The sequence below is a fragment of the Pagrus pagrus genome (assembly GCF_965226575.1).
Source record: "Pagrus pagrus genome assembly, chromosome: 17".
In the NCBI taxonomy this organism is placed as follows: Eukaryota; Metazoa; Chordata; class Actinopteri; order Spariformes; family Sparidae; genus Pagrus; species Pagrus pagrus.
The window spans coordinates 20,452,632-20,478,776 of record NC_140201.1 but is presented as its reverse complement, the minus strand read 5'-3'; the positions used below and the strand labels follow the sequence as shown (position 1 = coordinate 20,478,776).

The 26,145-nt window shown below is 42.1% G+C and overlaps 1 protein-coding gene across 2 annotated transcripts in view; it reads right to left on the bottom strand.

The window, feature by feature from the left end:
• The window catches only part of LOC311272747 (growth factor receptor-bound protein 10-like), a 60,022-nt gene that overhangs the window by 32,837 nt on the left and 1,040 nt on the right, over positions 1 to 26,145 (bottom strand). The window contains exons 1-3 of one of the 2 annotated variants that reach the window (XM_084379381.1): positions 14,974 to 15,104; positions 11,853 to 11,960; positions 4,240 to 4,333 (exon numbers count right to left, since the gene is read on the bottom strand). In XM_084379381.1, the coding sequence (XP_084235507.1) occupies positions 4,240 to 4,333; positions 11,853 to 11,903 (145 nt within the window). In that variant the 5' untranslated portion in view covers positions 11,904 to 11,960; positions 14,974 to 15,104. Of the gene's footprint in view, positions 1 to 4,239; positions 4,334 to 11,852; positions 11,961 to 14,973; positions 15,105 to 26,145 lie in introns of those variants that run through there. The other variant, XM_084379382.1, reaches the window with a different exon arrangement.

Genomic DNA, 26,145 nt, shown 5'->3' with positions numbered 1-26,145 from the left:
AATGTGTACTGCCAGCTAGTGGGGTAAAGTGTTTTTTCTAATAAAGCCAGTTTCAGGTTAAGGGCAGAATAAGTGCAAGACTTAGTAGTGCAGTATCTGTATGCGTGTGTACATGTGTGTGTCCAAAGCCCTTTGGTCCAACGTCCCACCCCAACACCACACACAGAATTCCTGACATTCCTGTAGGAAGAAATTACAGCACTCTGGGAACGTTCACCAGCCTGTTCATGGCATATGGTGGCCAAATGATCAGGACAAAGTAGGGCACCAAAACACACACAGAAGAGCCTGGGACACCATGTACGCTATGCAGTGCTGATGAGCATGTGTATGTAATTATACAGGAGAATTTGAAGAAAAAGCACATTGTACTGCATGAACACACAAACACACACGCACAGTGAGCATACACACTGATCCTGCTGAGAGAAAAAGAAGCCGCTGTACCAAAGGCAGCAGGAGTTGCCCCGTCTGAACTCAGACCACAAAGCGGTATGCATGACACACGTGCACACACATAAGCACACATAAAGGACAGTCTGGGACACAAGGTCATGTGATGTCGGAGTTCATAAGTGGGACAGAGGTCGGGGTGACACAGGGGGGACACGCACACAGTTGGAAAAGAGCAAGAGAGCACATGAGGACAGCCAGAGTTGTTTTTTATGTAAAGCTGCAATATACTGAAGACCTTTCTCACAGCAGACATTTGGACTTATCTGACTGTAGTAGGAAAAGCACAGGTGTTACTGATAACTTTAACCATGGCTCTCTGTCCTATACAAGTGTCAGTAAGTATTAACAATGTGACCGTGTGCCAGCATGAACAATAACAGGAAATTAAATTCAGACATCACTTACTTGTATTATTTTCACCTGTGCTTTTCTTACTGTAACATGTCAAAATGTCTCTTTGCACACGGGTCTATTTCACACTGATGTCCACAGGGGGAGCAGTAAATTTAATTTAACTCATAACCTCAATATGCAGACATCTTGTGATGTGACATTTCTGAAAAACAAAAATCTATTTTCTCAGAGTTTGGGGCCTAAATTTTATTCTTTCAGCTGTTCCAGAAATCATAAAAAGATGAATGTGGAAAAATAAAAACCAGATTCCAGGAAGGTACCGAGAGTCAACAAGGGCTTCATATGCTCCATGCTGGAGGCTAAGCTGTATGGATGGCAAAGTCTGCTGGTCCACCACTATGGGCCAGATTGAAATGTCTCAACAACTACTGGAAGGAGTTCAGTGAAATATTTGCTGATTCTCTCTCTAATTTTTCATCTTGTGCCATCATGAGGTTGTCTCAATGTCTCAACAAATATTGGATGGATTGCCATGAAATTTGGTACAGACACCCATGTTCCCCTCGTCGTGGATCTTATTTGTTTTCTAAAGAATACTTTTTATTTTATTAAAAACAGCCGATTTGTTTGAGATGTTAACACTGCAGCTCTAGGTCGAGATGTCCCTGTGGGAAAATTCACTTAGAGGAGATAGTGAAGAATCATTGGTTAAGTTGTCATTAGAGAGTCTATCTTTCTTTGAACAGGCCACAGACTTCCAGTTGCACAGATAACATTTCCTTCAATGGTTACACTTGAAACCAAAATGTAATCAAGGCCAAATATATGCTCTTCATTTTAGGAGTGGGAAGGTTTTCTCTCTGCAGCTCTTCTCTGTTGACACTTTGTGATTAAGGCTGATAAGCCGGCTGCAGTTTTACATAAAAATGTAGCCTAGTGCGGCTTTAAGAGGATAATGATGGTATCATTGGCATTCCTCTCCCTCCTCCCGCTGCTGGCTTGGCCCTCACTGCACTGTTGGCTTCAGCTTCTGGAAAGCCAGAGGACATATAGCATGAAATGTCTTCTCCTCCCTCTCTTCTACGAACTATAACTGAATGTAGATTAACTGCTGCAGCACTCTAGCTATAGCATCCGACGACAAAACCCACCATAAAACTGTGGCAAATTCATTCCTGTCAGATCCCAGAATACACTGAGTGAGTGCACTCGGTCCCTGGCCACAACAACCTGCAATCATCGATCCCGGACAACAGTGAAGAGGTCAGAGACAAGAGCTGAATGTTCAAGGGCAAAGTGCAATTGAGAGCCATTATAAAGCCATAAAAATACTCAAGTTATATATGCCATAAAAATAGTGTGGTACATTTTGTTTTTGTCTGTACCGAGAACGTTTTGTTTTTTGTTGTCAGTGTATTCACTTTTTGCATTGGAGGAAGCTCATGGTTTTTATTTCTGGACGATAAAGTGAAAGTGAAACAAGTAAGATCTCGGATTTCAATCACCACAGATGATGTGTAAATGTGGATTGATAAAGTGTCATTACTGTGTTGCGGGTTACTAAACTTTTAGTCATAACCAGCATCGGATTAACTCTGTTAAAGTGAGGCAGGGCGTCTCTGGAGGAGAACAAATTCATTAGAAATATTATGAGCGAAACATAACCTACATTGTACAGTACACAGGCTGGCTTACATGCAGTCAGCCCTGTGGTATGTATCAAGACACATGTCATCAGATCATCAAGAAGACATGGCTGGCATAAATGAAGGGCAAGAAACCTGAGCCGGGCATGATCTAAATATACAGCACGTCCGTCAGTGAGGTTGATGGGATGTTTCTCTGGAGAGCAAAATCAGAATGAAACAGCAGCTGCTGGCTTTTTCACTGAAGTCATCAATCAGACATCTCATTCATGTATACAGATATAGTCTTCATCTTAATCTATTGATCACTGTCTACTTACCAAATTTGAAACTAAACTACTAACTCACTACTCATGATACAAGTTTTCAAGACATAACATTGTTGTGACGTAATGAGTTTTGTAGTAAGCACCTAAATAGCATCTGACAAATTGTTAGAACACCACTGTCGTAATTTGTGTTTACGACAGTGGTGTTGCACTCAGAAGCTGTGGAGGTGGCACCAAATCACACAAAATGCCAATTTCTACATAATGTTGCTTTAATAAAAGAAGTTATAAGTTATTAGAAAGGAGACAAACCACCTAAAGCATTTTAAATAGGAGAGTCCTTCACACCAGAGATTGTACCACACATATTCTGCCCCTTTGTTCTTGTTAGCCTGAAATAGCTGCCTGGTGCTGTTGCTAAGATGACTGCTGAGTTGTGAGACCTGACTAAAAGGACTTGGGTAATACCCTTATCATCAATTTGTGGTTTAATGCAGTGTGGTCTGTGAATTTTTTAATTGTTAAATTTCCACGTCAGCTTCTGCCTTAGTTGATGCTCTTTCATGTCTTACACATTCCTTTACATCTACCACAAAGTGGATACTTGAACCTGTTGTTGCTATTAAGACTCCATTGCTTCTGCAGCGGTAATTACACAACCTGATGCTATATCATGCAAGCTTTAAAAACAAAAGTCTGCGCAGGATGAACCATAATGGACAGACTGTGGTGTCACTGCCTGTATTGGGGTCTGAACCTGCATACGTTCTACTATCCATCACCCCTGCCCCACAGACCTATGGCCTACTTACTATAAACTCCCCTGTGCCCGGCACTGGGTGACCTACAGGCCTATATAAACACCCCATCCACTCACCCCATTCACGTGAAGCCATATTTAATGCACTCACACAAGCATGACCACCACACATCAGCAGGGCAGACAACTAAACCACCAACCAAAGAGAGAAAAAAAGGAAAGAGGCCAAGGGAGGGAGAATTTACAACCTCTCCTCTCCTCAAGTTGGCCGCTTTCCAAAAGGATTCCCAAGATTTTCCACGATGGCTGAAGAAGGGATTTCTGGGAATAAATTGAGAGAAGGCTAGCGCGTGTGTGTGTATGTATATAGGGAAGAAGGAGGGGTTATAAAAAAGTGCTGAGAAGTACAAAAAAACTGGGGGGCATTTTGTCTATACTTGTCTATAACCTCTCCATCTGGAGAGCAGAGCCCGCAGTGATGAGGGGAGAAAATGTCCTAGATGGAGATGATAGAGAAGGAGAAGGGGAGGGGGGGTTTCTAGGAAGACAGGAAGAACATTCAGTGGGCCAACAAATAGGTTTTGGCGGTGGAGAGATCCCATAAAGAAAGGTAAAAAATAGAGATTGAACTGTGTCATTCAACCTTTACAACATAAAGAGGAGATAAAGAGATGTGTATAAAGCCCGTATTTTCTAATTCAAACCCCTGAATACATCTGACATGGGCAGGATGAGGAGAGCAGAGGAAAGTTACCATGGTGATGTGGCAAATTTTGATTGGCCGGGCGCTGAAAGCCTGGAACAATCAGCTCCTCGGGCCTGCGAGAGGAAGTGCGGTCCATGTTTTCCTGTTGAAAAGGGCAGAGAAAAGAGAGGTTTTTTTTAAAAAAAAGGTGAAGACCATGCAGTAAAAACCATGCAGTGTTTCAAACTCTAGAAATGTTAGTGAAGGGTAAGACGACGTGTTTTTTTTACACAGAGTTCATCGGGTCAGACAAAGGGAGGCTTCATGCCTCTGCTGTCGAGGAACATCAAGCCTCAAGTTCAGAGTGCTGTGACACTTTGACCCTGTGGCACTGTGACTTAATGACCCCCTGCCCTGCCCTATCCTCTCTTTCTCTGTCAGACACACTTACACACATACTTGTTTCCAACTCACTCTAGTGGAACTTACATCAGGTGCTGATTTAAAAAAAACAACAAAAAAAAAACAAAAAAAAACACATCAATCATTTTTACAGGGCAAACATACCAGCTCAGGCACACTTATACAATCTCACACGTCTGGAGATGCACGCACACACTGCCAAGTTCCTCACACGTTGTCTAATTTGATGCAGCCTCGAGGCAAGAAAGCTGCAGAGGAGCTAGATGGGGAAAAAAGCCAAAGAAAGTTTCAATCTTCCCTTTTCCAGGAAAACGGAGAACGCGGAAGCATTGCTTCCAGGAACTGCTCGTGGCCAGGGGTCCTGTTGTGCATGTATGCACATACACACACACACACTCCCAGCTCCCCTCGGTGCTTCGAAAACACCCATGAATGCCCAGAGTAAGATTTATAGCTCTGAGAAGCAGCAGCCAAAAGCTTTCCAAGGAAGGCAACTTGGCTGCAGGGCCTGTGGGCTGACAAAGAAAGCCTGCAGGCTTCAGCTAGAGCTGACTAGCTAGAGATAAAACAACTTGTCCACTAAACACTCCCCGATACACAGTATATCTTACTCAGCATGTCAGAGAAATACAAGCCAACATGCAAATAACAATGAGCATTACTCCAAGTGCACAGAACAGTAGAAAAGCTCAACAGACAGTTATTCACATTAACCTCATAAACTCTGCTGCATCCACTGGTAGGTCCATCCTTACAAACTAATGTTGAAACACCATTCAAGCCCAGAAAAGGATTTGAGCCACGTTTTTCAGTCGACATGTCTGACAGAACAGTTTTGCTTGCATTTCAAACAATTCAGCTGTTTAGATTGTCGCCTGATGGCCCGCGGTGTATTTTCACTATACACAAAAACACAACCTGAAGCGTATTTTTATGCTTCAAGCCTATTTTGTTCTATTTTACGTGCACAACTACAGTGATTGTGTATCGTGCGCCAAGCACTGCCAGAACACACATGACCGATGCTTAGTACTGCGTCTAAACGCGCATCCTGTGTAGCTACAGATGGACCACTGAAGCTGCTTCTGCTGCTCTGTTATTGTCTCATGTAGACAATTAGGATGAGAAGATCAATGACATGCACATATTCATCCACTGAGTACGTAGCTAGTTGGTGACCAGTTAGCTTAGCTTAGCACAGAGACTGGAAACAAAAAGCAATGCAGCTACCAGCACCTATAAGGCTGGAAAAAAAAAAAAAAAGGAATGTAAAAACTTGTCGAAAATAGGTGACTTCATCAAGTCTCTGCTGGTTGCCTGGAAACTGCTCAAACCTAAGAAATAGTCCTGGACATGAAGCCCCTAAAATGGTGAATCGTCTTTTTCGTTTTTAAACTTTTGCTTTTCTACAGATTAAAGTAAAGAGATCTAAAACGTGAGCTTTAGAGGCAGTGGTAGGGAGATTTTGTTCCTGTTCCTGTTTCCAGTCTCTGTGCTAAGCGAAAATAACTGGCTTCTGGTTGGAGCCTAATTTGACAGACATCAGAGTGGTACAGATTTTCTCTTACAACTCTCAGCAAGAAAGCAAATAGGTCAAAGTGCTCATCTAATGATGACTAGAAGATACCAGATATGTCAGGCTGTATTATGGGAAAATGTGGATGAAATGATGCAAAGACATACTGTACTAATATTAAATGTAATGCTGCAGCCATAAAGATACAGCATCTTCGTAATTCACTTAGCTTCTAAAATCGTAGTTATAATGAAGAGTTGGTCCAAGCAAATACAGAATGCTTATGCTTGTTTTTTCTGCATACATAACATTAAACATACACTTTAAAAGGGTTTACATTCATTTTTGATAAACACTGCAGCCACAAGACTTGTGTGTTTGTAACTCTTCTTTCAGCACCGTCAGGTTTGGGATTGCCTTTTCCTAGAAATACAAGGGTACGTGTGTATGCTGAGTGGAGCTGGAGGCGGGGCAGTGTCCTAGTTCCTGTAACATATATTAGTTGCACCAGTGTTAATATATAACTACAAGTAAACCCAGGGAAATCCCCTCCCCTCAGCAGCACTTGTGCAGTAAAAGAGTCAGCTTTAACGGCTACATATCCCATAAAAACCTCACTGTGAATCCCCGATAATGCACTTTCTCTAACTCTATAGTCTGAAGACAGCTTACTGATGCTGCCCCAAGGGTCAACTAGATCCTGAAATGACAAATGTAAAAGACATGGTTCACTTAAAAGTAGTCATTGTTTTCTCAGTGAAGCATTCTCCAGATGTGGATTGTTTTGCACAATGAGCCAATGGTTCAAAACAACATTCTTTATATTACTAGTCTTCAGGGTACAAGTGGTAGAGTACATGAAGGGAGGTTTTCTTCTTAAACTTTTATAGCTTGTGAGTCAGCACTTCTGAGTCTTTTGTTTAAGTTACACAACAGCATCATTCGACCAACTTCGTTTATCATCTGTGAATGAACTTATTTGACTTGTTTTGATTATAATTAACTGAGGTCATTAAACATTTTTACCTAATAGTCAATGTATCTTCATAAGTAACATGACAAAAATATGTTTCCATCATTTATTTAAAGGTAAGGTTCTTCAAACCTTTAAACATGTGTCCTTATTGTTCTCCTTACCAAAATGAGCTGTAACATAAATATCTATAATCATATCTATAACTAAGCTTGAAGATGATTCTTTAGCTGATCGAACTAGATTAAGAGTATGCTTAGAAAATGACAAACTGCATCAATCATCACAATAAGTGTCTGGCTACTAAAAATATGAAGCATCAAAATCTGAAAGATGCAGTAAACTCACTATCGATGGGGGATGCACCTTGTCGCTTCATTGTGAACAACAAACCCGCGCTGAAGTCGGCAGGAGGAGAGCTAGGTAGCGGAGTCCTGCAGTGTGTTTGGTTAAAGGAGCTAAGAGCTATGGAGCTAAAAGCTAAACACACAGCAGGACTGAGTGTTTCTGTTCAGAGGAACGTGAAGCAAGTTTACATTAAATAAATGTACTGGATTACCTCAGCTGAGTAAAGTTTATAGGTATAGAAGCAAAACTTGAATTTAGGGACAGATTACATTCACTTCGGGACATAAAGAGTTTTTTGGGACTGTTCCAGGACGGTGGTGGAAACAGTTGAACTGGAGCCCTGTGGCAATTCATCCAAGAGTTGTTGAGATATTTCAGATATTTTGAATCTTGACTGACCAACTAGAGACGCTCACATTGCTTAAAGTTCTACATAACACAAGAGGGTGAATATTGTATTTACCATAAAAATATAAGTTGGGGACAAACTGCTTTATAAAATGGTTGACAAAACTCCTCCTCCTCTGTGAGACCACACAAACCTGACACTGCTGGTCCTCTTGGTGGACTAGTGTGGTTAGGGATAGGTCTGTGCTAAAAACCATCTTTGAACAGTCCTTCAAAATTACATCTCCCTAAAACCTTAACAGGCTAATTAAAGTGGTTGTTGGAGGGAGTGCAGGAAGATTTTGCTCAAGGTTGCTGGCTTTAAATGATGTCTCCTGCTCGTTCTTTTCTCTTTGCGAGGACCTTTACTTCTCTGCTGTAGCATTGACGTAATTTCCTGTGCTTTTCTTGGTTTTTAGTGAGTTATTTCTCGTCCTGGATTTTTGGAGTCTTGATTCACTTGTTTGGACCAATGTCATGTTTCTTGGAGTCCACAAAATATTCGAGGAAATCTTTGGCCTAGAGTTTTTTTTAACTTGAAACACTTGGGTTTCACTTGTCCACGAGTAGTCATGACAACTCTTGACATCCCTTTCATCATTACCAAACTGCTCCACTTCCTCTTTTTAGCCCACAGCATTAACATCTACACGTAGGCATTTCAACGCACTTTCTCTCAGAGCATCAAAGGCTACGCTTCCTCGAAAGCACAAGCACAAGACTGAGCGTGCCCAGTGACGTGGTGACCGCTGCGTGCATCCGCTGACCTCTGACCTCTCAGAACATAAAGAAAGAAACGAACTGTAGTCCATGTTCTCATACATAACAGACATGTTCAGGATTGCTGGCACAAATACTGAGGTTCAGAGGAGAGAATCTGATAAATGCTTCATTCATTCGGCTCTTCTGACCGCTTAAAGTCATAACTCAGCTGAGCTTCGAGTCTGTGGACTGTGGTTTTTTTAGTGCTCTGCAGTTCATGTGTATGCACATTAACAAATACATACTCATACATGAGAAGATGGAAGGGAAAAGAGAGAAAGAAAGCAAGAGTTGCTGGCTGCTTTCTCTGAGACATCTCTGGCACAGATCCAACGTTCCCACTAAGATAGACAGACGCGCGCACACACACACACCAAGACACACACAAACACAGACACACACACAGAGACAGGCCTGGAACTCTGCCCAGATTCCCAAACATGCCCAGCGTTATGTATAGCGTTATGCAAGTATGCAGAAAAGAGGGCTCATTTGCACCTTATCTATACACACTAAACCTACAGTCAGTGCCTACAGAGAGACTCCATGGGGTGTGTGTGTGTATGTGTGTGTGTGTGTGTGTGTGTATGCCATGCTGTGTCATGTCAACTGACAAGCTTTACATAACACACACACACACACACACACACACACACATACATAAACACACACACACACACACACACACACACACACACACACACACACACACACACACACACACACACACACACACACACAGCAATGTTGTAACCCACTTCTCTCCCTCTAACTATCAAACTCTGTTTTTTCTCCGCTAGATGCAGGGTGGAGGAATGTTGTTTTCTATGGGGATTCAATTCACTATTCACTGCAGTCTTACTGGTGCAAAACCCTTTCCTGGAAGCTAACGTGAACCAATCCAACTTCATGTCAGCTCAAGCGGTCCCACGGTTTGGGTTAGCAGAGATCTGCATTTTTGTGCCTCCACTAAGAGGAATAAGGCAGCTGAGGCTACGTCACCTCCATCATCCCATTGGTCCCAAGAAGACGTCATACCATCAATCCCATGCTTTCAGGCCTGCCACACAACAAAGCCCACAGTTTGTTATTGTTGTTTGTTTAGAGCTCTATTTATAGACCTCCACGATGCTCTTTAGCCAAATTCTTTAGGTTTCTGCAGGGTTGGAGAGGAGAAAATCCAAGCAGTGAAACAAAGGGCTCATTCTGCAGGAGTTGGACAGTGGAAGTGGGTCTGTTGTGTTGCAGAGACACCATATTTCACCTAACTAGACCGGCAGTCATTCACTGTGAAGAAAGTAGACTCACAGAGCAAAGATACACATGTTGATACAAACAGAGAGGTTTGTATTACTATACTTGTCAGAACTAGTCTTTACCACACCCATAAACAAAATGTAACATAAATGTAACCCAAGGCTGCAGATATATACAGTATTTGTGCAAACAGTGTTACTCCCTTCAGCTCTATAGAGCGTATTAGCATCTTTTAGCCCGTTGCTTTAACAGCCTCTAAAATTAATGTTTGTTTCACACTGCTCAGCAGGCAGCTGCTTCTTTTTATAGCAAAAACATTGATTGATAACATTGAACCCCACTGTACGCTAAAAACTTAGCGCAAAACAGACAAAGTTAGTAACTAGCTTGTAAACACAGAAGCATCTAGCAGCTAAGAACCATAGTTTCTTAGGAGTTGGAGGAGGCCAAAACAGAGCTAAAAGAAAGAAAATATTGGACTTAAATGCCTCTGTGGCCAAGAAACAAGACAAGAAATATTCTAAATGAATGCTAATTTAGCTCCGTGAGTAGGTGAATAGACTGTTTGCTAACAAGGTATTCCTAACACCTTTTTACCATGGCAGTATGTCAGCGTTGTTTTTTTTCAGATAGTTCTACCTACTTTATTTATTTTTGTAGAAAATGCCATCATTTATATTGATTACGATAATATATTACTCACCAACTTAATTGCTTAGATGTGAGGAAAAAGGTGACATTACGATGACTTGCGAGGCTCAATGTAGAAAGTACACAGTAAGCTATCAGCTAATTTAGCTTCCTAATTACACAGTAACTCAGCTGAGATTACAAGTGTAATGTGAGAACATAATAAGCACCAGTTTGTTTACAGACTATAAATGCTGTCAAATAAAGGTACCAACACTTATTGACCAAAGGTACCACTGTGGATGATCCCTATCACCTCTAATTACTTCTAACACAAAGTACGATTTAACATGAGCATAGGACAGCACCTCAAACACAGATGGATGTTAAAAAAAATGAAAAGTAGACAAACTCCTAAAAAGTTAGGATGGATGTTGAACCCAACCGTAAGCCTTGAACTGACATTTAGTACAAAACATAGTCAAATTCTTCTAATATCAACACATTTAAGCTTTGCATGACTTTCTGTTGTCATGTGTTAGCTACAATAGCTTCCGACTCTTTTTCCATTGTTGTTTGTTGTCCATTGTCCAACAATGAGGACATATATATTCAAGGCATTTTGCTTTTATCATCAGTGGGCTGTTATCTGAACCAACTTGTCAATCACAGGTGCGATTTAATCACATTAATAATGGGAGCATTGGCACTATATATGCTAGCTCCAAAGCTAAGAAGATGAAGCATTTGTTTAAGTTATGAGTTACACCTGTGCTTTTCCTGCTTTGACAAAAAAATCCACAGCAGAAGGGTCATGAGCTTTTCCGTTTCATGAAAACTTAAAGCTGCTGCAAGTGTTGTGGTCATTTTAGCTAACTTCCTGTCCGTTTTGCAGTTAGCAATCCCCTCCCTCTTCTCCACGTCACCACACTTGCATGACTCCTTTCTCTTTTTCGAGGCAGCTCTCTTTGCCTCTTTCTTTTCTTCAAGCATTTGTCATCACTTGGTCTGTTTAGTAGTAAAAGCCGCCACAGGGAGTGCTGGAATTGTTAGCTTGCTCTGTTCCACCATTGCTGGTGTTGGTACCAGAACAGGAGGATCCTGCTCCGACTGTCCACAAGCACACAGGACCGCCTCTTTATGGGGTTCTCTGTCCTGATTGGATAAAGTGTGCAGGGATACCAGAACATTTCTTTCCTCTTTTACTGCATGAGCAGGGGAGGAGAGATGTGGGTGGCTAATCAAACACTCTATAACTGATGACTGTTGGAATATAGAGCTATTAACACTCATTTTAATAAGAAAATAAAGTTACATTACTGTAACACTGATTAATATGGTCCCATCCAACCAGCGCACATACTGTACAACACAGAAAATATTTACCTGGTAGTTTGAGTGAAGTAAGAAGTAGTCAGGACATCCCGCTAAGGCCATGATGTACCTTCAGTGTTCCCTCTGTAGGGAATGGCACCCTCTGGTCTCACCAGCACCCTGCACATGAAGGAAGGACACGGCACACAAAACAGACTGAATGAAAAAGAGGTAACAAAGCACTTATCGCTAAACCGACTGAACAGAGGTTACAGGAGAAAAACACAAATTCACAAAAATGAGCCGAGAGCTGAAGTAAAGACGGAAAAGTAATGAGGCAGCTCACAAAGTGTGAATTAACTAAATTGACTGGGTGTTGGGATCAGTGCTAAACACCAAGCAACAACTTTGTAAACCGGTATCTATTTGGTATGCCTAAAGACAAAAACCCTACACCCCTCTCTCTGCTCAGGAGAAAACAAAGCCTGCATGTGCGAGTGAATGTGCATGCATGGATGAACATGTGCACATCGAATCCAATGTAAACACAGCCATTGTGTACGACACACACACACACACACACACACACACACACACACACACACACACACACACACACACACACACACACACACACACACACACACACACACACACACACACACACACACAAGTCAGTTCCCAAACAAAGCCTGGGGCTTAAGACTAAATAAGAGACCCTCTCCAAGCTTGCAACACATGACCACTCACCACCTGCAGACTGCTGGGGAAGGCAAAAGTGGGGAAGAGGGGGAGAGGCTTTCTGAAGGAACTTGAAATAGGAGTCGGCTCTTGCCACAGCATTGTGCAGCATTATCTGCTGTGAGTAAGCAGGGGGAACTTGTGCATATGTGTGTGTTTGTGTTTGGAAAGAGGCTACACACACGTCGCAATAAATTTCCATTTCAGGCTGTTAAGAAGTGTTATGTTTCGGAGCACAAAATGTCAATGCAAATCAATTTATTTTGCTGCATTGTCGAAGAGAGGGACAGTTGCTTTCCAAAAACAATCAAACTTGCAGTTACACCCCAAAACCGTTACAGCCACTTCATTATGAAGATAAATGGGTTCCTGGGGCCAACGTGAAGTCATTTTGGAATCAGATTTCTATCTGCATTTGTTTCATTGTTTTGGCTAGAACGTCCTATCCTCGCCTGTTGGTGGAAATCCCAGATCACCATCGAAATCTAATCAACTGTTCCCTTTAACAAGTCCTATCTGCCCACCCCGTTTCATAGATGGCTGCAACAACATTTTAGACATGTCAACCTCAGAAACTGGATTTTTCTCTCAATTCAAGAAAATTATGAATGCTGCACACAGGAAGACATGACTTGTTAAGATACCTCTGCAGCCCACATACAAATTTCAGGGTAGTGCTGCAACCGATACGGCTTCCAACAAAGGTTCGGCAAACTGAATCCACACACACACACACACACACACTGAACTCTGCGTCTCTCTCACTAAATAGCTCCTCTCACTCTTTGACTCTGCTCGTTTCTCTTCACTTTCTCTCCCAGCATGTCTCCATTGTACAGGTCATTATATAACAGATATCAGATGGTTCAAACAATATCTCTTCCTCCTCCTCCTCCTCCTCCTCCTCCTCCTCCTCCACCTCCTCCTCCCCCTCTCTCCTCTCCCTCTCTTTTCACCCCACTAATTACTGTTTCCACTGGGGCTCTGCTATCTTTAGGTCGCTCTGCTGACTGAGAATCTGTGTCTAAATGTGTGTGCACAGTTGCACAAGACAGCCTCTCCATTCCTGATAATTGCACTTTTTTTCTTTTTTCTTTTTTTTTTTTTTACTGTGCCCAGTTTTATATCTCACACCTTCTTGCATAGGCTTATGTCTGTGTTTACAACATAAACTGCTGGCCAAAAGGGCAAGCGGGGCTGATTGTATGTGTGGCTAATAAGCCTGAAAGCAAAGCCAAAGCTCCAACTGCTTGACATTTACTGACATTTGTGGTTCCTCCTGCAGAGAAAGGGAGTAATTCAGCTTTACTGGTCATCAAGGAGATCTAGAGAATTAAAAAGGGGCAGGGAGTAACTTAATAATGCCACACGTATGTTCGAGTGTTTGTGTGTGTGTGTGTGTGTGTGTGTGTGTGTGTGTGTGTGTGTGTGTGTGTGTGCACGTGTGGCTATAAAACACCACACTCCTACATCTTTCCAAGTACAAATTAGCTCAGATGCTGACATTGAGTGCATTTCAGTCGCAGGTTTTTAGTGATTATGAGTGAATTGCATTGCAACCTCACTAGCGACAGTCTCTGATGATATACTATCCATTTGCACCTGCACCTTACACACCGCAGTACAATTGCCATTCAGAGCCTCTTATGGGCCTTAATGTTACCTGATCCTCGACAGACATGTCGTCTTCTTTATACACCAGGAAGGAAGGAAGGAGGAAGTTTAGCAGCATGCAGAGATTAGCCTACATTAAGTCACAGCTAATGGAGCTTTATGACAGACCATCAACACACACACAGACACACACGCGCGCGCACACTGTACACACTCAGCCAGCTTATCCTCCTTGATGCAGCCATGCCTCTATGTGCTGTGGGTTCAGATAACTCCCTTACAAAGTAGCAATTAGTGGAAGCAAAGTACAGTTAGAGTGAGGAGATGAAACAGTCACTGCAGAGAGGTTTTGACACTGATGAAGCATCCCGGCTGACTGGAGTACTGAGGACAAGTTGTCATTTTTGGTCTTGGAAAAACTCAAGCAGCCTTCCACCATCACTAATACAGTCTCAGCATGAAGTGATAGAAATGAACATTTGTGCTCCACCTGCACCTGATGATCCTCACCATAACATCTTTTTTCCCCCCCTGAGATGCATGTTTTGTACCCTTTAAATGTCCATCTGATCATGGATTACATTACCTGCAGTGGTCTGACAGACTTGTAGAGAAGAACAGTGACTTTTAGAGCTTATTCAACATCATATCATAAAAAAATGTCAGTAAAGTCTTATTTCAGCCGATAAAACACGTTGGAAAAGTAAGAAGACAAGCGTCTACCTTTCCCTGCATCCCTGTGCATGAGCAATAACCTTCTATAAGAACAATGTTTGACGCTCAGTTCAACCATATGCGCGCTATACTGAGTTTCCAAACAAGTAACCCAAGTGCTTACGGTAATCAAAGCGCAGGACGCGGCTCGGGGATCGTGTCCAGGACGCGCGGCAGAGCAGCAGCCGGCGCTTCGACTGTCCTCGTCTGGATCTCCACACAAACTGCTTCCCCCCAAAAAACTCCGTCCGCTGTTCTGTTGTCTTCACCTTGTTCCCCCCCACACCCCCACCCCCACCCCCCCGAGGCGCTTTCCTTGCACACGTACGCACACGTAAACGCACACACACACGCTCGCAAAACACACGCACACATGCACTGATCTCAACCTGCACTTCTCGACCAGCTGACTCTCCTCGCTCTCTCTCCACACATGCCCCCCCCCCGTCTCACACACACACAAACATACACACACACGCACACACATACACACTCTCTCTCTGAAGGAAACCTCCTCTCTCCGCCCCGGCCTGCACACATTAGCACACTGCAAAAAATGAACTTTTTTACAGCCTGATTTCCAGGACACAAATCTCATGATGCGCGAAACACGTAAGAAAATGACAACCTGTCCTCTGAGGGCTTTCACTCACCTTCTAAAGTTGTCACTGTCGATTTGTTCGACATTTGTTTGATTTTTGTTTTTACCACTCAAATAACTGTGAAGGTTGACATTTTTTGCAGTGTGTTCAAGACCTGACTTTAACCCTTCGAGTAGAGAGAGGCCTCCTCTGTGAGCTAAAGTGACACAGTCATTAGTGTCATCCATCCATCTGGTGTCAGCACTGTAGGTGTACAGTATGTGCATGCACCGAAGCCTGCAGCATATGTCCTTTATGTCAAATCTAATCACACATTTACACCAACAGGCTGAAAAACAGCCAAACTCGTAAGTTCCTCCAGGCATATAACAGCCATACCATAGGGGTTAAAAATATAGCACGTTAAGGTCACTATCTTACTAGCCGACTGAGAACCATAAACAGACCATAATAGGATATTCAAAACTGTGAGTACGGTAGTGAGCACTATAGAAACATTTGACCTAAAACCATAGAGGTATAAAAAGACGTTTCAGTAATGCTCTACTGAGCATCATAAACCGTACATAACAACCATACATAAGTGCATTGCAATTGGTAATATAAATATATATATCAAAATAATGCTGCATACTAGTACAGCATGAGCAATTTTTTTTTTTTGCAAGTACAAAGAATACTTGAATCCGCCCATTAAATATACCCCAGGTGTCAGTGTTTCGGCATACCTTTTTTAATGGCAACTAACTATTGGATGCTATGAAATTTCATGGTCCCCAGAGGATCAATTAAATTGATTTTGGCGATCTCATGACTTTTCATTTAGAGCCAAAATGGATTTGAAGTTGTGCTTTTGAGTGAAATTGTCTTGACAACTATTGGATGAATTGCCGTGACATTTGGTACAGACATGTTCACCATAGGATACTGTTCAATCATCAAGTGACCCCCTGACTTTTAATGTTGGCAAACATCAGGTTAAGAGTTTGTCAAAATGTGTCTTGTTCTTTGGTTCTACTTCTAACGATGGGTTGCCTACAAAGCTGAAGACATTCCTGCAGCTACTTTACTTTGTTAAGTCCTGATTACTAACATTTGTGTTAGCATGCTAACACACTGAACTAAGATGGTGGTAAACATTTCCCGCATGGCAAACATTACACACATGTTAGCACTGTCACTGCCACTGTGTCTAAATACAGCCTCACAGATACACTAGCCTGGCTGTAGACTAGCCTCTCGTTGATTGTTTCTAGATAAAATAAAATGTATTATTTTATGAATTCTGCAGTTTTAACATTTGGCCTAAGTAGCTGAACATTATCACATACCCCAAACCACCAATCATGATAAAGGTTATAGCTGTGCCTGTACAATTTCATAGCTCCCACCAATACCATGGACACATGCTGGCTCTACTACAGTTTAACTTCTTTTACAGGCCATAAATTGTCTGTACTGTGTTAGATATTCCTTGACACCTCCTCCCCTTTCACCTATCCATCATCCAGCAGCCATTCACAAACTCAGGTTTCACCCACTCACAGGTTAACTCAACCCTTCACCTTATCTGCTTTCAGACCTGCCGTATGTGGACACATGTTGGGGCTGACAGCAGATAAGGAGGAAGCTTGGCCAAGTGGATCCAGTAAGGAGAGAGGATACTTTATTTGAACCCAGCTATTCACGTAACAGCACAACATTCACTCATTTCAAGGTTAGACGTTAATGGAAACCTAAAGTGGCGCCTCCTCTGTCGCACAGACAAGCGACAGGCCAGATCCAGCTTGGACACATCTGTAAGGCTGCCAAAGCCACAAATGAGCCTGGACATGCATGAGCCCAAGGCCACATGCATGTCAGGCATCACCAGTTTTTCAGGAAAAAGTCTACTAGGTTAAAGGTGCAGGCAATTTCCAGGATTTGCTTTGTTTACAAAAGGAACACATGGAGGTACATTGGAAATACAACATAGGTGTGTTTATACTCATTTGTACTCATTAAAGTACAGACTGTGATTCCATGTCAAATCAAACATTTAAATCACTGTCTGATGATCTTTTTAGGTTAGATTACACTTGCAGTAGCCTTGTGTTTAAAGCAGCTGGAGCAGCGACTGTCTTCACCCGAAGGAGCAAATGGAGATGGCATCATCAGCGACCTAAAACCCAGTCGAGGGAAGTCTAAAAGGAATTGGTACATCAAGTTGATGATAGCTGCTGATCTCTACCAGTGAGGAAAACACAAACATTGTAAAACCTTATTGTTATTGTACAACTACCTTCAAGTTTACTTGGGCAGAGTGACTGTCATACATTATAATACAATTCATACTGTACAACACAACAAAGCAAAACCATTTTTTCTGGATCTTCCATTAAATCATGGAAAAACATCCAGCACTTGTTTACCCTGATGTATCGCCACTATTTGGCAAATGTGAAGCAGTAGACTGGATCAACTTAAATATGGTTGGGAAACAAAGAACAGCTCTGACAGTCAAAGTTACGCCTCTAAGTTACGTCCACTGAGACACGTTTCCACCGTTGTTCTCCTTGAGCCCCTTGATACTTTGATTTCTGGTTGCAAAAAGGATTCTATTATTAAAGAGACAGGTCAGACCCCATAGAAATAATTTTAGTAATGTTGCCAGACACGTAGAATAACAACCTCAGCCTGTCAGTGACAAAACAAACACTTTTCATGGATGTAACTTTGGCAGCCGGAGTTGCCCCAAAGGATTACGTTGCAGCCATTACAGCAGTGTTGGGGCTGCCAGCTGAGCTGATCTACTGGACCAATTCCAAAACTGTAAAATAGCAGAATTCCCCTTTAAATTATGGACCTCTGGTTTGAATCATCTAAAAGGACATATGCTGTTTGGTGTATACTGCACCATCATCTGTTTCAATAAATGTCTAAAGATAGGGGTCAGTATCATGAAAGAATGCAGTATATAGCCAATCCAAGATATTGTTCCTTCATTCAACAATATTTTTAAAGAAGCTATGTGTGTTGGGAAGCAATTGAAAGTAGCTCCAACTGGCAAATAAAGTTATTATAACTAAATTAGAATACATTTTAGAAATATCTCAGGTTTCACCTTGGAATATGGCTTTACACACAAAACAATGTGAGCTGGTGGAAACACTTCAAAGCACAGTGCCTTCTAAGAAAGCCAACAAACTTTAAAGGCTCAGGCCCGGCTTGGTCCGATGACCAGCGAGTCCCACTGCTCTGTTTGTTTGCATTCATAGGTTAAGTCTAATAGAGTTACGCAATCGACAACAGAAACAGCTTGATGCTTCCCACTGAAATGGGTCAGCCGCACAAACACATGGACTCGCAGTGTTTTGAAAACACAGGAGAAGCGTGGCTGTTACATAAAAATTCCACTGATCCTCGTTGGGAAATAGTTAGGCATCCCAGATGTGGTGGAATCTGAGTCTGTCAAGGCCTTAGGAGGTCAAGTCACACGCATGCAACACCATAGGCTCAGTTGTCTCCAGTTGTAAATACACTGTACAGTGTGCTTGAATGCATAACAGGCTGAAGAGTGACATCAAAGCGCTTCCCTGTCTGAGTGTGTGTTTTGATGTGTGAGACAATTAAAATGCCATAAATGGTTGGGTCACAGACTCAGTGTGTTGTGACCGTTTTGAAACCTCTGAGCGTAAACAAAGCCGAGTCCAGCCACATGGAACTGGGTCATCCCGACTGCGTGCGCATGGCATGGTTTGTAGGTGATTCACCGTGTGCGTCTGTGTTTGTGGGTGTGTCTGAGAGCTATTGTTGACAACCTACTGGTTTTTATTGATGTTCACATCCGAGCTGGAATGCTGCTACTCCTCCAAGCATAATACAGAGTTGGGGTTTGGTGCAGACATGGTAGAAATGGTTGAGAGAGCACCTGTGTGAAGTAAGGTAGTAGGGATGATTAGTTATTTTTTAGTCGTGCTCGTGATGCTGCTCTATTCAGCTGTCAGTCCACCACTTGGTGTAAAATTTTGTACAGGTATTCATGTCCCCCTCGGGGCGAATTCAGGGCTTTAGCCAGTATTTTAAAAATACTGAGGTCAGGCGTCAGAGTATGAGGTCATACTCATGTTTATGACTATAGCGCAAATCTATGCATTTTGATGCATCCTGAGAGCTAACATCATGTAAGACATAAAGTCAGTGCCAACAGCCTTGGTAAATCTTTCCATTGACTTTACATGAAATCACACCATATCTAAACTTCTGCACTTTGCCCTGTCTGAACACTCCTCTAGTCTTGGTGATGCTTTTATTATGTTTCTACAACCATAAAAGATATTTTGAGTCATGTATGCTATGCTAAAAATTATTTTTTAGAATACCTAATTATTTTTATCTGATACTGACAATCAGTGTCCATTTCTAAATTTCTGTCGCTAACCAAAGTTATATTGTATCCTATAAGTTTCCCCAAGTCAGCCAGCGATATAAGATTCTTTACTTCCCAAGACTGGACTTTACTGTTGGATTAAAACTGTGGTTACAGTCGTTGCTGTTATATTGTCAAGCATCATTAATCCCTTAACACCTTAGTAATCATTAAATCTAAATTAGTAACAAAATAATTTTGTTCTGTCATTGGCCTCCACATGGGATTGGGATATAATTAGGCATCTACATTACAAACTTAAATCTTATTAAGAGCTTGGAACACTGTGCTGGCATTCAGAGATTTTGGTTCTTTTGGGCGTGATAAGCCCTGAACTGCATGTGCTCACACACACACATGCAGGCAAGTACATTTTAATTGCTCATTATTTACAGTAAATCTACATTCAATTTTGGCAGCGCAAAAACATGGGACCCTTTCTTCTAATTGGGTCAAGACTTTTATTTGCTTGATCAGAAAACTTCAATAGATTATTCAACATCTTGGAGTGTGAAACAGTGTGAAACTTCACGGACTATTTTGACTTGTTTTGAAAGACTTAATGACATTTTCAACCAAGATTATGTGACTCATGATGGACATTATTTGCAGCATTTGCAGTACACTGTGTGTGTGTGTGTGTGTGTGTGTGTGTGTGTGTGTGTGTGTGTGTGTGTGTGTGTGTGTGTGTGTGCGTGTGTGTGTGTCTGAAATGTGCGCTGGCCCCAACTCCCCTCCAAAGTCGCTTAGAGTGAGTCAGGAGATCAAAGTCGAAGCTGTAGATTAATCCACATAACAGGAGCTTTTCCACTAATAACAGAACATTCTTTTCACTCCGGCTGCCTGGTACGTCAGTGCCACCGAGCCTCTACAGTCACACCAGCATGGACCTCAAACCTGATCTCTGGAAAAGTAAGTTCAAACACAGCTACAAAACATTGTATGTCTACACAATCGGGACCAGGAGCTTTCATGTGTCTCACCCTTGTGCGACATGTGCATTATTCAAGTAAGTTTACTATAATGATGTTTTGTCTGCCTTTAAAGGCAAAAGACATTACTTAAATCAAATGGCAATCACAGACAAAGAAGGAGCTCCATGTTGTGATTATAGCAAATTCCCAATTATCACCCTTATTTGCGTTTAATCGCCAGTAAGAGATTTATACTAAGTTTCCCATTAAAATATGTAACATCTCAAGTTTTCAACAATTTCCTCAAACTGGCAGCAACTCTGTCTCTGCTTATGAAAACCTGCAAGTTCTCCAAAGCCAATCAATATCTTGCACAAGATGGTAGGCTCTCAATAGCTCATGTTTTGATGGAAAATATTATAAGTGTGAGGTTTTGTGGATATTTTGGCTTTCAGAGAGGTATGTTTGGGAGTTCTTGTGCTTGATTGACAGGGTCAGCTGCACCCAGGGTCCATCATGCTGGGAAAATTTGGACTTTCTGGATCCAGTAAATGACACAGATGGTGGTGAGGGGCAGGGGTGGATTGCTTTTTGTTGCAAGTCACAAATAGCCACAAGTCTTGGGTATGGAGTTCTGATTCAGATTACAAGTCAACAGGACTAAATTCAAGCTTTTGTCCCGAAGTGACTTCCAAACAAAGGTTTATATGCCCTTCACCAAATCTGATGGTTTTTCAAATTTCCAGACTGTTAGTAGAGTAAAAGTACTGAAGGATTATTAACTATAAGTGAAGATCACAGTGTATCAGGCGGCTGCTCTTTGCTACAGTAGCAATCCTTGGCTGTAGCTAGCTACAGTAAGTTAATTCTAATAGCTATATCGTAGGCATCTGGACTTGTCTTAATTTTCTTGAAATGAAAACAAGTCCAGTTGGCTACAATACAGCACTTAGAATTACAATGACCTGGATGACTAAGAACCTTCATCAACGTGGATGAAGCTAAGCGGCTCTATTGGCTGCCTGGACCACGACCTATCAGACTATCGCCTCTTAAGCTACGAAGTGGTATTACGAGACAGGATGAGCTGGGCCTAGCTGGTTATCTTGCTAACTTCAGTAGACATCTTTGAAACACAATAGACACAACATAAGGTCAACACTGTTGTTTCTTTACACTGTGATGATAATCAAACAAAAAAATACTTATTTACACAAACAGCAGTTATGGAGCAACAGTAGCATTCACCTGAAATCTTGTTTCTCACCACCTGCCAATGTGAGCTCAAATTTCACTCTCCTTTAGCTGTTTTTGTTCTCTCCCAACTCCCGAGGCGTATACATATCTGGCTCTTTAGCTGCTGAGCAGTGACCGACTGTGTCTGTTTGTTGTTGATCAGAAAGTGTGCTGAGTTTTTAGAGCTTGTTTTCTGGAAGCGGCTGCTTGCTGCTGCTGGAAAAGAAAAAGAATTTGCTGGTCTTAAAGCAAACCCATGAGCTAAAATGGCTAAATGCTTCCTCGAGCTGAGTGGAATTGCAGACATGAGTGATAATTCTCTCTGGGTTTATCACTATGAGTGACCTATTTAACATTGGGTGTAGTCATCTGATCCATTAGTCCATGTGCCATGGTATGTTATTCTTGTGACACAATTACAATCACATGAAATTTATGAGCCGTGTGCTTTGCACGGCGCAGTCCTTTTTTTTTTTTGTTGACCACAGTCTTTTTCATATGAATGTGATAATCCGAGGTAGTATCTTGCTGCTCTGCAATAGCAAATGCACCTTTCCAGGTTGGTTAATTGGATATCCATTGTCAAGAGATTGAAGATTTGCAGATTTGGGTTGCACACTTTTTTTTTTTTTACAACTTGTGGAGGATATTGAGTCATTTCTAAGTAATAAGGCCAAGGTCCAAGTGAAGTCATTGGTGTCAAAAATCAAATTCAGGTTTGTAACGTCCAAAGTAATCAGAATCATTACCTGAATAATACAACTTGAGAACACACCTCTGCTGTGCTACTACTTTCATGTCTTTTTACAGTCTGTGGCAAGGGCTGGGTGAAGTGGGTGAAGGTTGATAAGGGCTGACTGAAGGCTACGTTAGCTGGGTGAAGGCAGGGTGAGATGAAACATTCAGTCCTACTTTGAGTTTCACTCTGAGACCCACAGATTTCCAACCTAACATCTCCCTGCCGGAAGCAGTGCACAGCAGCTATTCCCTATCAAACAGAGAAATCATTTGTAATGGTATCACACAGAGCGGGCCTGTGTTTTGTCTCAGTGAAAAGGCCTCAGCCGTTGCCAGGCAGATGTTTGGGTTGGATCGCCGTGTGGTGGAACGCCACCCTTCCATCTGGCTCGGGCTCCGTAGGCTACAGGAATAGAGTACTGAGAAAGCAGGGAACACAACTCCCCCTTTCAATAGCGATAGCATGATAGAGGAATGTTCTTCCTGCACCTGCAAGTCTTTTCTTTTATGAGCGCATCAGAAAAAAGAAAAAAAAAAAAGACTTGAGCAATAATCATTCGAGGAATTTAATTTTGCCTCGGCTAAATCACTTGGAATGTTTGCATTGCACCTCAGAAACTGAGTCTGTGCCGGCACCAGGGATTTTCATTATGAGCCGGGCAAATGAATCCAGAGAGTGAGGCTGGCATGAATAATCAGTCTTTTTGAGTGAAAGAGAAATACAACAACAAACACTCTGTGAGCAGTGTAAATGAGATTTTAGGAGTGATAAGCTGAAGCTATTTTTCAGCTTGTCATTAAGTGCTCACATTCTTAGACAATGAATGTCTATGATTACAACATAGATTGCAATCATATCTCAAGTGTCTGGATTACAATCATAACTGCCAAATGACCAGTGATATTGGATAAAAATCAACACGTTGCCAGAGCTGACTGAAGACTACGCAATCATTTAACACTGCCTGTCCCTAAACAAGTGGAGTAACTGCTCTCCAGTCAGTGCTTATCAACTCCAACTGTGACTAAAACCTGCCGTACCGCTGGAAATGCTGCTGTGTAATTGCAGATTCCTGATATATTAAGCTACTGACTGTGAAACAGATTTAAACTAAGTGTTCTTAGGTTATGCAAAGACTTTCCCCTGTGCACCATGCAGGCAGGCAGTTCCCTCCCATCATGCCCTGTCTCCCTCTTTAAGTATCAGCTATCTGCTGCCAAAAGACTGACTGGATATTAATAGCAACACTCCCAGAATCTAAACCACATTTGTTTAGGTCAAGGCTGAGCTCAGCGTCCATTAAACAGCACAGAGAAACTCAAATGACTCTGGCAGCGAAAAGAAGAGGAATGAGAGATAAACTAAACAGATCTCCGATGTTCTAACTGCTTCGGATGGAAAACTCGATTGAAGAGGTTAATCATTTAAACTTGGTGACGGCGAGTGAACTGTACATGCGTCAGCCAGCAACTTGGAGTCTCGCTGCTGAACGCCAGCCAAGCCGGAGTGAGGGTTGCCTTGCAGCACAAAGATCAACTGTAAGACCGAGAAGCCAAAAGCTTTTTGAGCCATTTAATCTCCAACGACCCGTTTAGATCACAGACATTTATTATTTTGAACTAGATTTAAGTTACAGCTCTTTTAATGTCAGTTTTCAGTGTCAAATCCATCCAACAAAAAGAGTACATGTTATTCTTTATAGTGTGTAAACTGACTGCGTTTATGCTGAAAAAGTTGTTGCTGTAAGCTTATAAATCAAATTATAGTAAGAGGGGTGGTGCATGTAAAGGGTGTCTCTACGTAAAACAGTGACATCTAGTGCACAGGCCTCAGCAGACATGAACAATTAATCAGATTGTGTGCATATCCAGTTTCATCTACATCAACAATCTCAGTCAAGTCAGTTTTGGTGGCAGTTGCTTTCTTGAAGTTTCTACTCTGAGCTGATCTGGCTCTGGAGCAAACTGTTGGCCTGGTGGGTGAGGGATTGTGCAGAGAATCTTGCTAGGAATGGCACACACCTTAACCATGAGGAGGACATACATGTACAGCAAAGTAAAATAAACTCTGCTTCCACACTTTGCAAAGCAGCCCAACCGTCACTTTGAGTCATTTCAGAGAGGTCCAGATTATTACTTTGTCTGAGCACAGCAGGACTTTCCGTTTAAGGTGGCAGGGAAAGGTCAAACAGGAGCAAACCTGGAGAACATGATGTAACATGTAAGACTGTGAATTTGTCCCAGCCGACCATGACTGGATGACCGGTACCAAACCCTGCTGACAAGGTCCAGAACATTCCCTTTTAAAAGTCAAGCCTCATTTTTCTCAGAACAGCGGGAACAAAATCCAACAGGAAGAAGGGGGGGGGAGAGGAGGTGTGTGTGTATGTGTGTGCATTCATGTGTGTGCATGACAGAGAGTCTGTTCTGCAGGGCTGTGTCTGAACTTCTAGTATCTCTGGAACTGGCATTCGCCCAAACCCTGACACATCTGTCCAGAATCTGAAGACAAAAAGGAGGGAGAGGGGAGGAGGGGGAGAGTGTGCAAATAAAGACACACTGTGAGTGTGTAAGTGTGTGTGTGTGTGTTGGGGTGTCTAGATGAATAAGTATCTAATAAGTAGGGACATCCTGTGATACCTCTGCTCCTGTGACGGTTTGTTTCATATAATAACAATTAAAACACTACTGCACAAAGCGAGCTGGAGCTGCTAACATGCACACACATCCACACGTGTGGAGTATCTTTGGTGAACAGGGTTAAGTAAACAGTAGCGCTGATAACCCTGACGTTACCCTGGCCACTCTGATTGGTTTATCTCTTCATGATGGCTTCAAAAACCCTGGCTGCCAGCCAACAGAAACAGGGCAGGGAACAGTCTGCCCCAATCAATGGCAAGAAAACATGTTGTGCTGAGACACAGGAAAGGAGCGAACCCGTGAAGAGTGACGTCTTGAGGTCTTGGTCGCTGTATAGTAGGGCTAGATTTGGCCTGTCTGGAAGTACATGCTAGACCTGTTCACTCCCTTCAGAGGTTATTCACACACATTTTTGCTGTCTTAATCAAATGTTGGGATAATGCATGTTACAATCATTAGAAATAGGTTCAAATAATTAACCAGCATGTCTGAAGCTTCTGGGCAACTAAACCAAACCAAATATGACAATGTAATGTCATCACCAAATACTGATTGGATTATTAATATCCTAATATTGTTTATTTTCTGAAGAAAGCTAAAGGTTAAAGCAACACAACTGTATGTAACTTTTTACTGTAAAATCACAGCTTCAAAATCATGTTGATGGTACAGTGTCTTGTAACAGGGTGAATGGTGTCTCTGAATCAGCCACTCAGCCCCCCTATCACTTGTTTCTGCATTATGTAACTTCAGTGAGA